This window comes from Gadus morhua, chromosome 13, assembly GCF_902167405.1.
Source record: "Gadus morhua chromosome 13, gadMor3.0, whole genome shotgun sequence".
Taxonomy (NCBI): domain Eukaryota; kingdom Metazoa; phylum Chordata; class Actinopteri; order Gadiformes; family Gadidae; genus Gadus; species Gadus morhua.
Window position 1 is genome coordinate 6,107,515 of NC_044060.1, and position 16,329 is coordinate 6,123,843.

The 16,329-nt window shown below is 48.6% G+C and overlaps 2 protein-coding genes across 2 annotated transcripts; both read right to left on the reverse strand.

Moving 5' to 3' along the window:
* Positions 1–355: 355 nt before the first annotated feature.
* Positions 356–3,972, reverse strand: apof (apolipoprotein F). Its single transcript, XM_030375402.1, has 2 exons — positions 3,646–3,972; positions 356–3,039 (listed from the first exon to the last, which is right to left on the reverse strand). The coding sequence occupies exons 1-2, from the start codon at positions 3,955–3,957 to the stop codon at positions 1,642–1,644; spliced, it is 1,710 nt and encodes a 569-aa protein (XP_030231262.1). The 5' UTR covers positions 3,958–3,972; the 3' UTR covers positions 356–1,641.
* A 5,862-nt stretch (positions 3,973–9,834) lies between these two features.
* On the reverse strand, positions 9,835–15,086 carry c1galt1lb (core 1 synthase, glycoprotein-N-acetylgalactosamine 3-beta-galactosyltransferase 1, like b). Its single transcript, XM_030375405.1, has 3 exons — positions 14,191–15,086; positions 12,535–13,199; positions 9,835–12,200 (listed from the first exon to the last, which is right to left on the reverse strand). Exons 1-3 carry the CDS (start codon positions 14,405–14,407, stop codon positions 11,919–11,921), a joined length of 1,164 nt encoding a protein of 387 aa, XP_030231265.1. The 5' UTR covers positions 14,408–15,086; the 3' UTR covers positions 9,835–11,918.
* Between the last annotated feature and the right edge of the window lie 1,243 nt (positions 15,087–16,329).

Here is a 16,329-nt window from a genome sequence, read left to right on the forward strand (position 1 = left end):
ACACACGGAGCGGTTAAATACACCCACACTTTATCAGCATAACCATATTAAAACCATACATCTATAATCTATGTAGTAAGACGTGTGTGGTCAGACGAATGACTATAAAGTAAGTATTGCAAAAGGTTGTGTTATTATAAGTTAACTGATCAAATGACCACCCTGCCTATAGAGTATGTTAGATTACGGTAAAACATGCAAGTAGGTCAAGGGATAATAGGAGGATACACTTTTATTTTGGGATTGAAAACCCATTTTTTTTAAATCAATATTCAAAAGGATAAAAATACCAAAAAGAGTTATCAGCTAGAGTTTAGAATATGAAATTATGAATAAATAAGCATAGTGAATTCAATTCAATTCGTGTATTCTTTTTATTGACATACAAAAATTACAAATTGTGCCACAAAATACCCTGAACATAAACCAGCGGGACAAATGCCTTTGACCTGATAATAACGGCAGAAGGAAAACAAGGTGGGACGTCGGGGTCTAGAGGCGCTCTCCTTTACACTGCTTTCAAACTTTATGGGACTTTTTATGTTTACGATTTTAAGTTTTTCTGCAATGTTACTAGTTATTTGGTTAATCATTATCTTACACACATCTCATACAAAATAATGCTCAACTGAAAATATATCGACTTCAACTCGATTAGTTAAAACTAAAGCAGACAGGTGATACGGTGGTAATTACACACATTGTATTGGATGTAATAAAATAATGTTTTACTTTGTGAGGTCACCTGACTACGACTAACAGAAGCATCTTTTGTGCGTGAGATGGGGCCAAGAGGCTCTAGAGAGGCTCTAGAGAGGGTTCAGAGACGCTCTCTAGAGCCTCTCTAGAGCATAGAGACTCTACAGAGGCTTCAGCGAGGCTCTAGAGAGGGTTTAAAGAGGCTCTAAAGAGGTTCTAGAGAGGCTCTAACAAGGCTCTAGAGAGGCTCTAAAGAGGTTTTAACAAGTCTCTAAAGAGGCCCTAGAGAGGCTCTAAATAGGTTTTAACAAGGCTCTAGAGAGGCTCTGGAGAGGGTTTAAAGAGGCTCTAGAGAGGCTCTGGAGAGGGTTTAAAGAGGCTCTTAAGAGGCTCTAAAGAGGCTCTAGAGAGGCTCTAAAGAGGCTCGAAAGAGGCTCTGGAGAGGGTTTAGAGAGGCTCTTAAGAGGCTCTAAAGAGGCTCTAGAGAGGCTCTAAAGAGGCTCTAGAAAGGGTTTAAAGAGGCTCTTAAGAGGTTCTAGAAAGGCTCTAAAGGGGCTTTAAAGAGGCTCTCTAGAGCTTCTCTCGAGTACTACAGAGGCGCGAGAGAGGCTCTGGAGAGGGTTTAAGGAGGCTCTAAAGAGGCTCTAACGAGGCTCTAGAGAGGCCCTAGAGAGGCCCTAGAGAGGCTCTAACAAGGCTCTAGAGAGGCCCTAGAGAGGCCCTAGAGAGGCTCTAACGAGGCTCTAGAGAGGCCCTAGAGAGGCTCTAGAGAGGCTCAAACGAGGCTCTAGAGAGGCTCTAGAGAGGCTCTAAAGAGGCTCTAGAGAGGCTCTAACAAGGCTCTAGAGAGGCTCTAGAGAGGCCCTAGAGAGGCTCTAACAAGGCTCAAACGAGGCTCTAGAGAGGCTCTAGAGAGGCCCTAGAGAGGCCCTAGAGAGGCTCTCAGTCCTCCTGCATGCGGAGGACCTCCTCCTCCCAGGTGTACTGGTTCACCAGCAGGTCCTCGTCCTTCATGGAGCCCAGGAGGTACTTGAGGCTGGCCTTCACGCCCGTCTTCACGCCCACCCCCAGGGCGTAGCCGGCCACGCCCGCCGTGCCCCCCGTGACCGCCATCAGAGCGTCCGTGCCCAGGTCCACGGCGCTCAGGAGGGCCCTCTCGCGCGCCGTCTCCGTGCAGTTGAGCGAGGCGTAGTACATGGCGGTGCCCAGGCTGTACAGCGTGCTGACGGCGGGGATCCACTCCACCACGCTGTAGATGTTCTGCTCCTTCCTGTCGCTGCAGTGGTCGTCGGCGTCGGCGCCGCGCCTCCAGCGGCGGCCGGCCGCCGGGGACCACGGCTCCTTCTCCGCTCGGCACAGGCGGAGCCAGCAGTCGGAGGAGTCGGCCGCCGGCACCACGCGGCTCCCCTTCTTCAGCACCGCGCTGTACTTGCTCCGGCCCGCCTTGAGGAGGCCGCCGCCGCCGCCGCCGTGGGCTATCCCCGCACACTGGAGTCCCAGGCTCTCGCAGGCCCTCAGCGCCTCCTCCAGCCCCTCCGACGGTCCCTCCACCGCCTTCCCCAGCAGCAAGGTCCCGTTGACCTGGGCCCAGCCCTCACACACCTCCCAGTGCTTCTCCCTCCCGGAGGTCCCCTGGAGGGTCTTACTCTCCCTTGCCAGCTGCTGGATGTTGAACATCACGGCCTCCATTTGCATTTCGTCCACCCGCTGGGTCTCTGCCGGCGGGGGCGGGGAGGTGGCCGCCGCCGCCGCCGCCGTGGAGGCTACGGCGCGGCTGATCCGCCTCTCTATCAGGGCCTCCACCTCCACCAGCAGCTCCTCCGTGTCTGCCACCCCCAGCAGGTCGTAGAGCTGCAGCATCAGGGCCACCGCCTCCTGGTGGCAGTCCGCCACCGCCAGCACGGGCACCAGGGACAGGCCCAGGAGCTCCTGGGGGAACAGGGGGGACCGGGGGTCCTCCATGGTGCTGGCAGACAGTAGCTCCTCACAGCTCACGTTCTCCTGACTCTGGATGTGGTTGTGGATCCGACCCACAAGCTTTTCCCTGAGGAGCGAGATCATGCGCTTGGCCGAGTGGATCCGTTGGCCCTCGTGAACCGGGAAGTGCTTGAACCCGCCATGGGGCCTGGAGCCCAGCACGCTCTGTCTGGCCGGTCTCGTTGACCCGTCGCCGTCCTGGAGGTTGGAGCTGGGGAGTGGAGCGCTCCTGTGGGCCAGAGGAGAGGTGGACCTACACAGGGCCTGCTCGGTCAGCAGCAGCTGGATCACCAGCAGCCACCTCATCTGGGAGCACATCATGCTGGCTGGGAGACTCCTGGTCCAACAACACGCGGCTGGGCGCTAGGAAACAACAGAGTCACGGGTTCATTGAGACGCATAGCATCACAGAGCAGTCGCTCATCTGAGCAGTTCGACTCCACCAGTGACGTGTGTGTTCTGAACACCTGCTCCCCGGTTTTAGGGTTTAACGCACCATTCCAATTATAATTGATACAATTATAAAAATGATTGGATTGTCACGCATTTAGATTTCTCGGATCAAAGAGCATAGTACGATAAGGCATAGGGGATGCATAACAAACTATATTTTAGTCTGATTAAAATAGGCCTGCTTAAATCTCTGTAGAAGGACGTTTACTGATTATTGGGGACTTTTTGTTTGACACACCACTTCTTCAGCACAGCCATAAATAGATGTTGAACTTGAGACTGTTCACTCAAACTAAAACTGTTACCACTTTCATGTCTTTTCTCTCCATTTCAAACCACAAGGTCACGTCTCTTAAATACACACAGTGGGTAGCCGAGCCAGCTGACACTTAAGGTCACAGCAGCCGGCTGTATCTCGTTCTCTAGACACCAGCCTGTGGTTTTCCAGCCAGAACAGAGTCCACCGTACCACACGCCACGCAGCGCTCTTCTGTCACTTTCTCCTTCTACACTCACCTTAAAACCGCACTTCTGTGGAACTTCAAAAGTCTTCTGGAATTCCGACTTTCTTGCAGCCTGCAGAGTATTCCTGTCATTTATTTCCTTTCCCTGAATCCCCACTTTAGGATCTTGGTGGTTTGAGCTCCGAATGAGACTGTCCCCCTCTGCAGAGGGACAGCCCCCCGTCTCTCCCTGTCTGCCTCCATGCTCGTCCTCCTCATCCCCCTGTCGGCCCCGTTGCTCAATAGGAGGAGCGGGGCTAGAATATTGATTCACGTGGGCAAGGTCCGTGTTTTCTAAAGCGTTTTTGTTTGTTTGCACTGGCATTCCCTCATCCTCCTCTCCCCCAGAGCTATGCCCCTCTCTCTCTCTCTCTCTCTCTCTCTCTCTCTCTCTCTCTCTCTCCCTCCCTCTCCCTCTCTCGCCTTGTTTGCCAAATGTCAAAATACAAAACTTATTGTTAGGATTGACAGAAACAAAAACTTTTAAACGTTTGCCTTGATCTTTCTCTCTCTCTCTCATCACATACTAGCTCTCTCTCTCTCTCTCTCTCTCTCTCTCTCTCTCTCTCTCTCTCTCTCTCTCTCTCTCTCTCTCTCTCTCTCTCTCTCTCTCTCTCTCTCTCTCTCTCTCTCTCTCTCTCTCTCTCTCCTGTTATGAGCTACAGGAGACTTATAACATGAAGGCACATGAAGTGTCATGCTCTGCTGGGAGGGGAGTGTGGCTGTGAGCTCCCCTGTCTCTGACACTATAGAAACAGAGAATAAAAGCCCTTTCTGTGGGGATTGAGGCTGCCAGGAGAGGGTGGATTTCCCTCAGAGAGATATTTCCGTACAACACCGCAATGCACTTGGCTGTTGAGTTCCTCTCAGAGGCTAACAACGTAGCAGACTGATGGTGGATACAAGCCAACTCAGGCAACACGTACTGTTGTTTACTATGTCATTATACCCCCAGCTACAGACTCCCCTCTCTCTCTCTCTCTCTCTCTCTCTCTCTCTCTCTCTCTCTCTCTCTCTCTCTCTCTCTCCCGCTCTCTCTCTCTCTCTCTCTCTCTCTCTCTCTCTCTCTCTCTCTCTCTCTCTCTCTCTCTCTCTCTCTCTCTCTCTCTCATGGTCTAGAAGGAACAAAAGCTGCTCTCTTACGAGTGGAAGGGCTTCATTCTGGGGGGCTCTCCTTTACTCTGGGGTAGGGTCTCCTTTACTCTGGGGAGGGGGGGGTCTCCTAAAGTCTGGGGGGGAGCTCCTTTACTCGGGGGGGGGGGGGGGGCTCCACCTTAAGTATGGGGGGCTCTGTGTCCTCTACAGACTGGGGTCCATGCTCTTCAAATGAACCCTGGTTCTCAGGAGTAAACACCACTGTCCACAATGGACGGAGTCCAGCCATGAATGCAGATTGGCAAATCGCTGCCAATATTTACTGTGGAACTATAAAGAGAAAAGATATTGTAGGCAAGTGTCTTTAACTCCAGAGATGAACAGATCTATTTAGAACTGTGTTGGAGTGGATGACGGCTGGCAACCTGATTGGACTCCATGGGCTGGGTGTGTTGTAACCTTCATGTTCAATGAAGCCTCATACTGACCCTTTCTGCGCATCACTCTTAAACCAAGCAGATTGAGAGTGGAGATTGCCACTCTCTAAGACTGCACTGAATCAATGGCTGTTGTTTCCCAGGGGGCCTTCTCTCTCCGCGTGACTTACAACCGACCACGTCTGTCAGTATCGCTAGCTTAGGGCCGATGACTCATACGAACATTACTACAGCGATATGAGGGTTTCCCACGGGGCCAATCAGAGCAAGTCAATACAGCGGCCATATGCCTCACAGTTGTGTGTCCAGGGAATTGGGGTTCATTTACAGTCAGCCACCATTGTGATGCATATGATCACAAGAACGGCCCAGTGCAATTAACATGTCAGGAAGTCTCTCATCGCCTTTAAAAGACCATCACGGGGTAAACATTCTCTGTATTCATGATCTAATGCTTGCTATAGATTGTAAATATGTATTTACGACAACGGGTGTACTAACCAAATCTGGAGACGAGCAGAGTGTGTGAAAACATCAGGACTGCGGTCTGTCACCCAAGCGGTGAAGTGGTGAGCCAAGCCAGATAGGCGCTTGGTTCTAATCCACTCGGTTCTAGTCCACTTGGTTCTAGTCCACATCTAGTCCACATGGCTTAACTTCAACGTGAGATCTAGAGTACTTATGACCCGACCCATCCCTGTGAGGCCCTGGTACACTGGACCGGACCCTGTGACACTGGACCCGTCCCTGGGATGCCTTGGTTCACTGAACCTATCCCTGTGACACTGGACCTGTCCCAGGGATGCCTTGGTTCACTGGACCCATCCCAGTGATGCCTTGGTACACTGGACCGGACCCTGTGACACTGGACCTGTCCCAGTGATGCCTTGGTTCACTGAACCCATCCCTGTGACTCTTTGGGCCTGTGAAGCTCTGTGTTCCTTCGAGGAGTCGAGGCATTGAGGATTAAAAAAACAATTCAAGGACTCTGGCGCTATGAAACACATGGGATGTTTGATTAGAAGCGGGAGCTGTATTCACCCGTTGTCATAGTAGAGTTTATCTGTTCATGTCCCTCCCGGTGTTCATGGCTCCTAGCATGCAAGCCTTTTGATATGATTGGGTAAATATTAGATTGAGCTCACAGGATATAAAAACCGAAATAGATGACTTATATGCGGCCTTCCGAAACCTGTTTGGAGGCTTTATCTGTGGGAATGAGAGCAGGGAGGGGATAGCTTCCGTGTGACTGCTTCCCCAAGGTCGTAACACACCTCTTATTAGAGGCAAACAAAGCCTTTCCCTCTGCTCAAAATAACTTGCATACAACGCAACACCCATTGTGTGCATACCGTATAGCACCCACACGCCGGTGCTAAACGACCCCTAAAGGCTGCCACAAAGCACCCGGGTGGCTTCACGGGTTCCGCAGAAGTGCTGCCCTTGTTACTCCTCTAGAACCAGTGCAGACTGGCAGGTCAGAGCACGGGCTGCTGGCCCAACGGGCATAAAGCTAGTGAACTATCTTTCCTTGCCAAAGCTGCTTTGATGGTTTCCTCATCGTCCGATGTTGATAGTCTAAAGCATTCGCTAAATGTGCGGTTTTATAGGACAGATCGTTCTGCAGCGATATCAACCATTTTCTTTGAACCACAACCCCCCCCCCGGCCCCACCTGCTGAAAGAATGGTTAAAGTCAGCGTTTTTTCCCCTTTGACTTCTATCATAAAAAATAGCCTGCTGAGCACCTGCTCAGTGTGACCCCGTGACGCGATTCTGTAAGCTAACAAAACAAGACTTTCCATATTACCTAAGGGGGAGGTCCTTGATGGCCACACCGATTTGTAAGCTTCTAGGGTTCTCTGAAGTGGATTGTTTTCTAAAAGTAGGCATGCCCTGCACTGGTATATGGCCGACTCTTCAGCCACGGGATAGGTACTATTTATAACTCAGAAACTGTAGCCGTATAATTACGCAAAATAGGGAGAAAGAAAAAGTAAAACAATAATTAGACACATGATTACAAAAGTGCGGCTTGCTCTACGACCAAGCTAATAACACACAGGAGGTGATATCAGGAAACTTGAATAGGTGCATTCTTCAATTCCACCCCAGGGAACTGGTTCTGTGGTCTGGCATAACTCTGTGTGTGTTCGTGTGCGTGTGCGTGTGCGTGTGCGTGGGTGTGTGTGTGTGTGTTTGTGTGTGTGTGTGTGTGTGCGTGTGTGTGTGTGTGTGTGTGTGTGTGTGTGTGTGTGTGTGTGTGTGTGTGTGTGTGTGTGTCTAAAAAAAATCATATTTGTCATTGTGTTAAGGAGTAATTAGTTCTTCAGCTATTTCAAAAACTGTACCAAATTGGCTCATGCATCGTTTGGACAGGATACAAGCAACAATGTTTTGAGGAAATTGGGACAATTTGGTAATCTAATCATATGAAGGGTGGAGGCCATGCAAAGGGAAATGTGATTGAGGGTGGTAGGATTGGGAGACTGTGTATGGAGTCATGTTCCTCACTCGGACATAAGGACACTGGGCAGCTAGAAAACACATGAGCTCCAAGTATCCCCCATGCTACTCATCTCAACACATCCTCACTTGTCCTTCAAATACTTTTCCATTGTTTCGCTTCTGTATGTGTGAAAGTCCACTTCTGCATCTCAATGGAGAGCATTCAGACCCTCTGTTTTTAGTGGAGAATAGTTACTGATAGAATCATATTTACTACTGTACAAGAGAGACTGACGAGTTCAGGTTGTCACAAAAGGACACAATTTGAGAGGATGTTTATGACTTTAATGAGTCAATATGTTGGTATAGTTGCCAAACAGTTCTATCAAGCCTTTTGTGCTGAAATTGCAGCAGCAGCAACTAAAAAATTGTGTCTTTGTTTTTTTTGTGTCAGGCCTTTTGCTTAAACGTTTCGGTCTTGAAATCAAGAGGGAGTTTGACTACGTGTGACATGTTCTCGGAAGTGATGAGGCAGCGGGGGAATTGGATGGGGGGGTCGGAGAAGATGCAGTTCTGATTGGATGACAAGAGCCCCTGAATAACTATAATAAGAGAGGCATCGGCTGCACTTGACGGCTAAGGGACAAATATTTGATCAGGTAAGTCCTATTTGTTTTATTGTGTCGAATGCACTTCTCCTTAAATGGTCTATTTGTCAGACGTGCAAATTATTAGCACCTTTAGTGTTATTGCTTGTAGGCTACACATGCAAATTAGAAAGCACACTGTTTTTCTATTCCTGCAACAGTCTAACCTTATATTGTGTTGTTTTATTACTCTAGGAAAATGGAGCGAATTGAAAGTAGTTGGACTCTTGCGACTGTGCTTGCCCTGCTCCTAGTCCTGTTCTACTCCACGAGATGTTCGTGTGAAGACGACACAGATCTCAAAGCCCTCGTGCAGGTAGAGGGTTGATCCGTTCGTTAGGAGAAAATACATGCACGTTTATCTCCTTGTCACAACCTTATTGTGGGTGCTTCTGGTTCTGCTGCAGGACGCTCTCCATGGGGACTGCGAGGGGTTGAGGAGGTTCATGGACCGGGACGTGGACTGTGCTGAGCGCTTCGTGGGTCTCATAAGGAGAAGTGCAGGTAGGAATGAAGTCATGAAGTGACACATGAATAGATCATGTAAAATGAATGAATGCATGGACATGCTGATTGATGGATGAATGAATAAACACGGCAATTGGATGAATTAGTTGAGTGAAGGGAGGGATTCCCTCCATCAACCCAACGCTGTACCGGCGCACTAACTGAACTTTTTTAACAGACCACAGAAGCACTCCATCAAGGAAACGTAAGAAATCAAATCAGTTGATCCAATGATCCAATAGCGCTGCAATCTAAACAGCTTCTCCTCCGTAGGCGAGGACGTCTTCAGCGGCCTCATGGGACGGAGGAGTCAACCAAGTGAGTTTCACCAATAATAGTCATAATACTATACAATATATAATAATAATATTAACTTATGAAATGACTGTGTTCAGTGACATAGTACATGGTCCTGTTAAATAAATAGCATGCACCTTTTGGATAGTTGTTCCTCTGTTGCCATTAGACCAATAGAGATATCAGAGTAGCACCTGCAGTATTTCACAGGATGGCTCTTTGTCTCTGGACAGGGCGGGGCCAGCCACTGCCAGGAAGGAGGGGCCTCACCCAACACAGATGGCTGAGGTAACTATTATTATCATCCGACTATCTATATCATTTTCTTGCAATTTTTTTATTATGGGTATTATTAACCATAGCATTGTCCACACAAGACATTGGTCGAAAGAATGTCAAAGTGGCAATCATTAAATCCCACATCAGCATAACTAAAATAGGCAGGCTTCCAATGACTAGCAGGTCGTCAGTCAGCGGGACACAGAGCTGTAGCACCCCCGAGCCAGCGAGCGGTTGAGGTCTTTAACCTCGCTGTGGGACACTGAGCCACTAACAGGTTGAGGTCCTTCTCCTCTCCTTGGTGTACATTGGGTGTGTCGCCCACAGGAGGTGAGAGGCGATCAACCCCAACAGCAGCTCATTGTCCAGCAGAGCGTCCGCACGCGCAACGGTTTGCTTTACGATCGAACGCCCGCCGCTCCGGTGGAGGGCAAGGTGTTAGATGTTTAACGTAAGGCTAAAATATGCAAACTGAATTAGACAACAGCAAGGGTTAAATTAGTAAAATATGAATTTATTCATTGATAAATTGACTCTAATCACATTCACAAACTCAATAACACGACTTTTAAACCAACCCCCTTAAATCTAAGTACATTTGTAAATGTATTCCCAACGCACATCATTCTGAGACTTCTGTACAGCTTCCCACCCATAGAGAATAGTTTTTGGAATTTAAGATTGTCAATAGATTGACTCAATGAGCTTTATGTAAAATATGCAACCGCAACACCGCTTCATGAAGGCAGCAAATAAGACTACCCGCGTTATACATACAACTATGTAATAGTTAGGTAAAAATCACTTTAAGTGGCACACATCACCCAAACTCCAAATAAATATCCCAAACATGCTGATTTGGTTTGAACTGGATAAGACGGCATGCTCAGTGGACAAGAATAGAAATGTAAACACTGACGTAAGGCATCCTAACTAGTCTTCTGATACACTGTACAATTAACGTCAAGAAATGACAGTATTATTGCATTGGTTTGAAATAAAAAATTAACAAGTAGTTACTAGAACACAATGGGCCGACACATGTGTATAATGAATTGAATCGGGAAAAAAAAAGTTACAATTTTTGTAATTCAACTCAATTCTTATTTTTTATATATTTTTGGCAATTACCTCCAAAATTATCAGAATTGTTGCTTGGTATCGAATCCTGGTGAAGCCTATTGGACTTCACCATGTAATATTTGCATTGACAAAAGTATGCAGATAAATCTTGACCAGATTCAATCCATCCAATCCACCCTCATTTGTTAACCACTACTTGCAAAAATGGGAGCAAAAATTGGCCAGAGACGGCATCCTTCATTAGAGTAAGAAAAAAAAACAATACCTCGTCTAGTGGCGTTCCCAGTACCAACAGCAGAAGTATTGAATGTCACAGTGTAAAGTCATAAGTGCAGCTGACAGTTCACGCTCTCAATTTGCAAGGCACAAGTCAGTTAGGAAAGACAAGATCGTCAGAAAGCAGTAACGCATGAAGAATGAATGAATGCATTAATTAAGCTTATTGAAGGATACAAAATACTTGAATTGACAACTGCAGAGACGGGTAGACCTAGCGGATTGTACCAAACAGGGCTACCCCTTCCATTGGTTTGGTTTAACCCGTTGAATAGCAACACTAACTACAGACGCTGCAAATACTGGTCCAGATGATGGCAACGCAAGGCCATCGTAGAGTAAAGGCAACCTATTCATCCTATCGTGATCTCAAGATATCCAGCCACTACAATCTAAACCTTTTCTTTTACTTGAAGAAGTAACTTAAACATATAATTTCCTACATTAATCAATTTCTCTGTGAGGAGAGGTGGAAATCTAGCAACTAGTCAGCTGACCGTAGCGACGTACTCTGAACATGCATCAATTCGCAACGCAATGTTAAAAGCTTTTTGGTTTAATCTCCAGTGGGTTTTGGCCGCACCAAAAATACTAAAGACTGGAGCGTTCAAAACCCCACGGACCGAAGCATCCGTCTGAAGGAAGCACTCCACTCTCCACCAAACACCTCCTACACAGTCAGGAAGGAGCGTCCATCGGATGTTTAGCCGTAATGAAGGCCAAGGTCGGGACAGGTCGACCTCCATAGCTGGCGAAGCCAGGGGGTTGGCCGTGAACCAGGTGAGGCTCTTTGCCCTGGTCGCCATGGTAACAAAACAGGGCGGGATCCAATCTTCTTATCTGAAATCAAAACTGTGTGGCAATTCCTAAACAAAATGTTTGCAGCTGTGTGCAACAGTCGAGAAGGTAACAGAGCCTCCAGCCGGGGAGAAACACACTTGACCAGAGGAGATGCATCTTGACGTCTTTTGTTTATGGTTCAGGTCTCTAGACCGTGCACTTTAAAGCAGTGCTTCCACAAAAAGACGTTCATAGCGCACGACTTTATTAGTTCACCTCTCTAGAAAAAAAATGAGAAAAAGAGTTGGAGATCACAAACACGGCTGAACAAAGGAACGGTGCACGGGAACAAACACCCTGAAGGTGCTGTGCCAGTGAGCGAGTCCAGGGGACAGGAGGGGTCAGAGGTGAGGGGTCAGAGGTCAGGGACCCCTAGGCCTAGGAAGCAGGGGCCAAGGGAACCGTGTCTCCCTGGTTCAAGCCCGCCTGGGCTGCATCTTTCTCCTCCTTTCCTAGCTCCTTGGCGGGGGCCCCTACCGCCGTGTCCTCGGGGGCTGCGTCGGGAGCCTTGGCGGTCTGGGACCCCAGCGGGGCCGGGGGCTTGTACCGGTGGTTGTAACCGAAGGCCCGCAGGTGATAGGTGTAGTACTCCAGCACGTACATCGTGGTCGCGTCCACGTAGTGGTACGACACCGACAAGTCAGAGCAGCAATTTGGACCCTGAGGGAAGCACAAACAACACATGAGCCATCGCTTAGTCAAATTATTAAATAAATAGACCGTTCCAACAGGTGGCCTTTGTGCGCCACTGTATTTGCTCACGGGAGTAGGGCCGTGGTGGTAAATGTAGAGGCCTGGATGACGGAGGCTTAAGAACTTCAATGAGGCCGTCCTGGACCTCGCGATTACTGCCGAGTCAGTGCATTCATCTACACAGCCATTATCAGGAGGGTTTGCTTAAGGCAAACATCCTCCTACTGCGCAATCACTTCCTATAAACCCAAGACAGTGGTTTGGAGGTCATACTCTGAGGGGCCGGCTGAACCACACTTGCCTCTTTGATGGGGTAGTAGCAGTAGTTCCAGTACCAGAAGCTCTTGGGGAACTTGGAGGTGAGGTGCTGCTCGGGAACAAAGGGGTGGAAGGTCTCCCTCTGCAACGTGTCCCTGGAGTCTCCCGCCCTCACCCCAACCTTCTCCAGGCACTGGCCCATGGCCAGGTCCTCGATGGACGACGTGTGGGTGCACACCTCGCTCTTGAAGCCCTCCACGAAGCGCCGCAGCGCCTCCCTGCTCAGCACGTAGCCCGCGCCGCCGCTCATGTAGCCCTGCGGGGTGTAGGGCTTGAAGCGGTGGCCGAAGTACACTGGCTCCTCCGGCGTGTGGTTGGCCAGCACCCAGCGCAGGTTGTCCACCACGGCGTAGGTGTCGTCGTCCGCCTTGAGGAACCAGTCGGCGTCGTCGCGGTGGTGCTCGTACGCGTACTTGTACGCCCGGATGGTCTTCCAGTACAGCTGGTCGCGGCCCTCCTTGGTGTCCAGCCCCACCGTGGGGAAGTCGGGGTCGTCCACCGAGCTCATGAACACCACGATGTTGCAGTGGCGGCTCCACGTGGCCTTGACGTGCTTGGCCTTGGTCTGTAGGTTCTTGGGGCCCGTCATCACCCAGCACAGGATGCGCACCTTCTTGAAGAGGTCGTCGGCCACGCGACTGTCCTCCCCTGGACCAGACAGGAGGAGAGAGCGTGCGTTGGTTTAACTAAGCGCTCACTTATCAATTCAAAGGACAACTTCCGGACTCTCATCTGGGCCTTGTCCTCCTTTCATTTTGGGTCTGAGGGATTAATGAGGATCAAGATCTCTTTAATTGGTCCTTATTCTAGGAGGACACCTTCGGGGGGGCAACAGACCCAGTTCATCTACGTCCTCTACAAGCGCTCGTTTCTGCATGAGGAAAAAGATCCGCACAGAGAAACACACCTCCCTTTGACCTCAATCCCGACAGCAGGTAATTTCCCTGTCGTTATGACAACCTCCACATTAACAACAAGCCGCTTTCGCCAGCGTTCACTCCCATTTCCTCCTTTTCCTCTAAACAACTCGACTCTCACAATCTGAGTCGTCAGTGGCTGAAACATGCCCTTTTAGAATTAGTTGATAATTAGTTGATAAGTTGACACTTATTAATAATTGAGTAATTCTCCCGAGGATAACCCTGTTTATGCAGATTACAGCAGCAATCCTGTCAATACTGGACCAATCTCAGAAGTCGTTGCCCACATTGGTTCCTTAGACTAAAAATAATCAGAAAATAAGGTCAAGGTTGAAAAAGTCCAACGTTTTATTTTAATTAGTTGTGCGACCAGACAACACATGGTCCTTTGGGGTCTTCGGGAATCAAGTATACCACCAGAATAAAGTGGTCCTGTGGGTTGTCAGCCCAAACAGGTTTTGCTCAGAACAGGTTATCCGCTGTCTTCCCACAACGTTATCACTCTAGTATGCAAAGTGTCAATGATGTACATAGTTGTAAATAGTAATACAAATCAGAATAACGTTAAATCGGGTAAATCTGGAGAGAATAATTAAGGCTCTTCCTTACGGTATGTCAAGTGTAATCTATCAATGATTGATTAGCCGGTCGTTCTCTCGCTAAGGCAGGTTGAATGTTGTGAGTTCTGGACCCTCCAGGGGACACATCTCTGACTGTACCTTTGTGGTGTGGGTGGTTCAGGTTGAACAGCGCAGACCTGTCCTTCTTCCAGTTCTTCAGCTCTTCCTTCTGCTCCAGCTGGTGTTCATCAGAGCCCCCGTAGGAGCCCATCGACAGGCTGTTCTGGAACCAGAAGTGTTGGAGGAACATGTACAGCGTGACGGTCCCACACAGGAAGCCCACGTAGAAGGAGAAGCGCGCTCCGAAGGCCTTCATCGTGGATCCGGTTCTTCACTGAGCGGGAGAGGAGCGGACTGACGGGAGCATGGTCCGCGGGGCAGACCTGTGCGTGTGCTCTCAAAGTTTGGACCGAATGAGGAAGAGAGTTCAAACAACAGCGGCGTCCACTGACGTCTCACGCCCCGGCGTGGGCGGGGCCTACTGAACTTACGCGTTAACTGACCTGACGTGGGCGGGGCTTACTAACCCGGGTTCCACCGACCCTGACCTGGTCGGGGCAGCAGCTTAGTTCTCCATCCATGACCTCTGGGAACACGCCAGCTGGTGGGCCATGGAACGAAATGACACGTCTTTGGCCGTGCCACGAAAGGGGTTCATCGGTGAAAAGTGATAATAGTGAACAACAGTTCAGCTCAGGCCGGTGCTACGTCTAACACTAAGACGGTCACTCGAGATCGGAGTCGGCGTTCAGTGGGCGAACCGGAATGCTGTCACGGTGTCGTCGCCGCCATCCATCTCAGCGGAGGGATGCGACCCCGTCTCTAGAGCAACAGCTCACTTAGTCCCCCGCTATAATATACTCGACATGTCACTAGAAGTGTTATAAGTGCGGAAAAATCGAAACGCATTCAGAGAAGTTGTCTTCCTTCAAGGCTGAGCCACGTAAATACCATAAAGATAGAGAGCGTATTTTTTTAAAGCCCACTCCCCATTGGACAGTTTCAAAATGGCTGCGAACCGTACGTCAACGTCGCCGCCATGTTGGGGAGGGCAAGACGTGAACAGGAAGGGCGGTTTTCCCCCGATAAAAAGCACTAACATTTCTCAACCGATTCCAAGGAGTCATTTTCATTCAATGGTTTAGGATCCCCATGGAGTAAAAAACACACATTATGTTTTATAAACATACACACGTACTCTGAGCGAAGCCAAGGGACAATGCAGCGCTCTCTCTTTAAAATATCTCTTGTTGGAAGGCGAGACAGAAGCAGACGATCGACCGGACGTCGATCTCTATATATCTATCGATCTATATCGATCTTTATATATATTTGCATCTATTTATTTACATATATACACCGATTTTTTCATGTTCAAGGTTGATTGGCTTAATAATGAACAAATTTCATCTTTCTCCAGGGGCTGATTGTCCAGGCAGGAAACAGCTCACCGTTGGACAGACCGGAGTTTGGGGCGGCAGGCCTACAAGTGAACCCATAGCAGAAGCCTTTGACAATGTTCATTATGAAATGTCGATTAAATTCCATGATGCAACCGTACTTTTTTCAGTTGAAGATCTACAGAAAGTGCAGACCTAATCAAAACACTACATTAAATTGTACAAACTATCTGATAGGATATAATTTATAGGTGTTGGTTTGGTTAATATTATTCATAGGCTGCTTTAGTGTAACATATTAAACCGCTTTGATAAAACACATCTCACTGTTATGTAAATGAATAAAAACATAAGCCTCCATTTTTCCACAGAGTCTCTGGACTTCCAAAATCTGGAAGTTTGTTGTATTGTTAACGTTATTAAAATGAACAGACCTGCTGATAGAAGGTATTTCCGATAAGCTCAGCAAATGTGAGAAATCGGTTTGTAGGCCTATTGAGTTCAGCCTGCAGTAGGCTATGATCACATCTTGTGTTTTATATCAAATGTGATTGTTCAACAAATAATCCTAGATATATTATGTATTCATTTATATAAGACTCTTCAATCTGACACGTGTCACTAGATGAAGCAGAGCCATGATAACACATTCAGCTGGAGCCTCAGAACCTTGGTTACCGCCTCCATCACATCACCATGGTGACTCTATTGGACCATCACATCACCATGGTGACCTGGAGCCTCCTCCACTGGACCATCACATCACCATGGTGACCGCCTCCTCTACTGGACCACCACATCACCATGGTCACCTTGTGCCTCCATCACATCAACATGG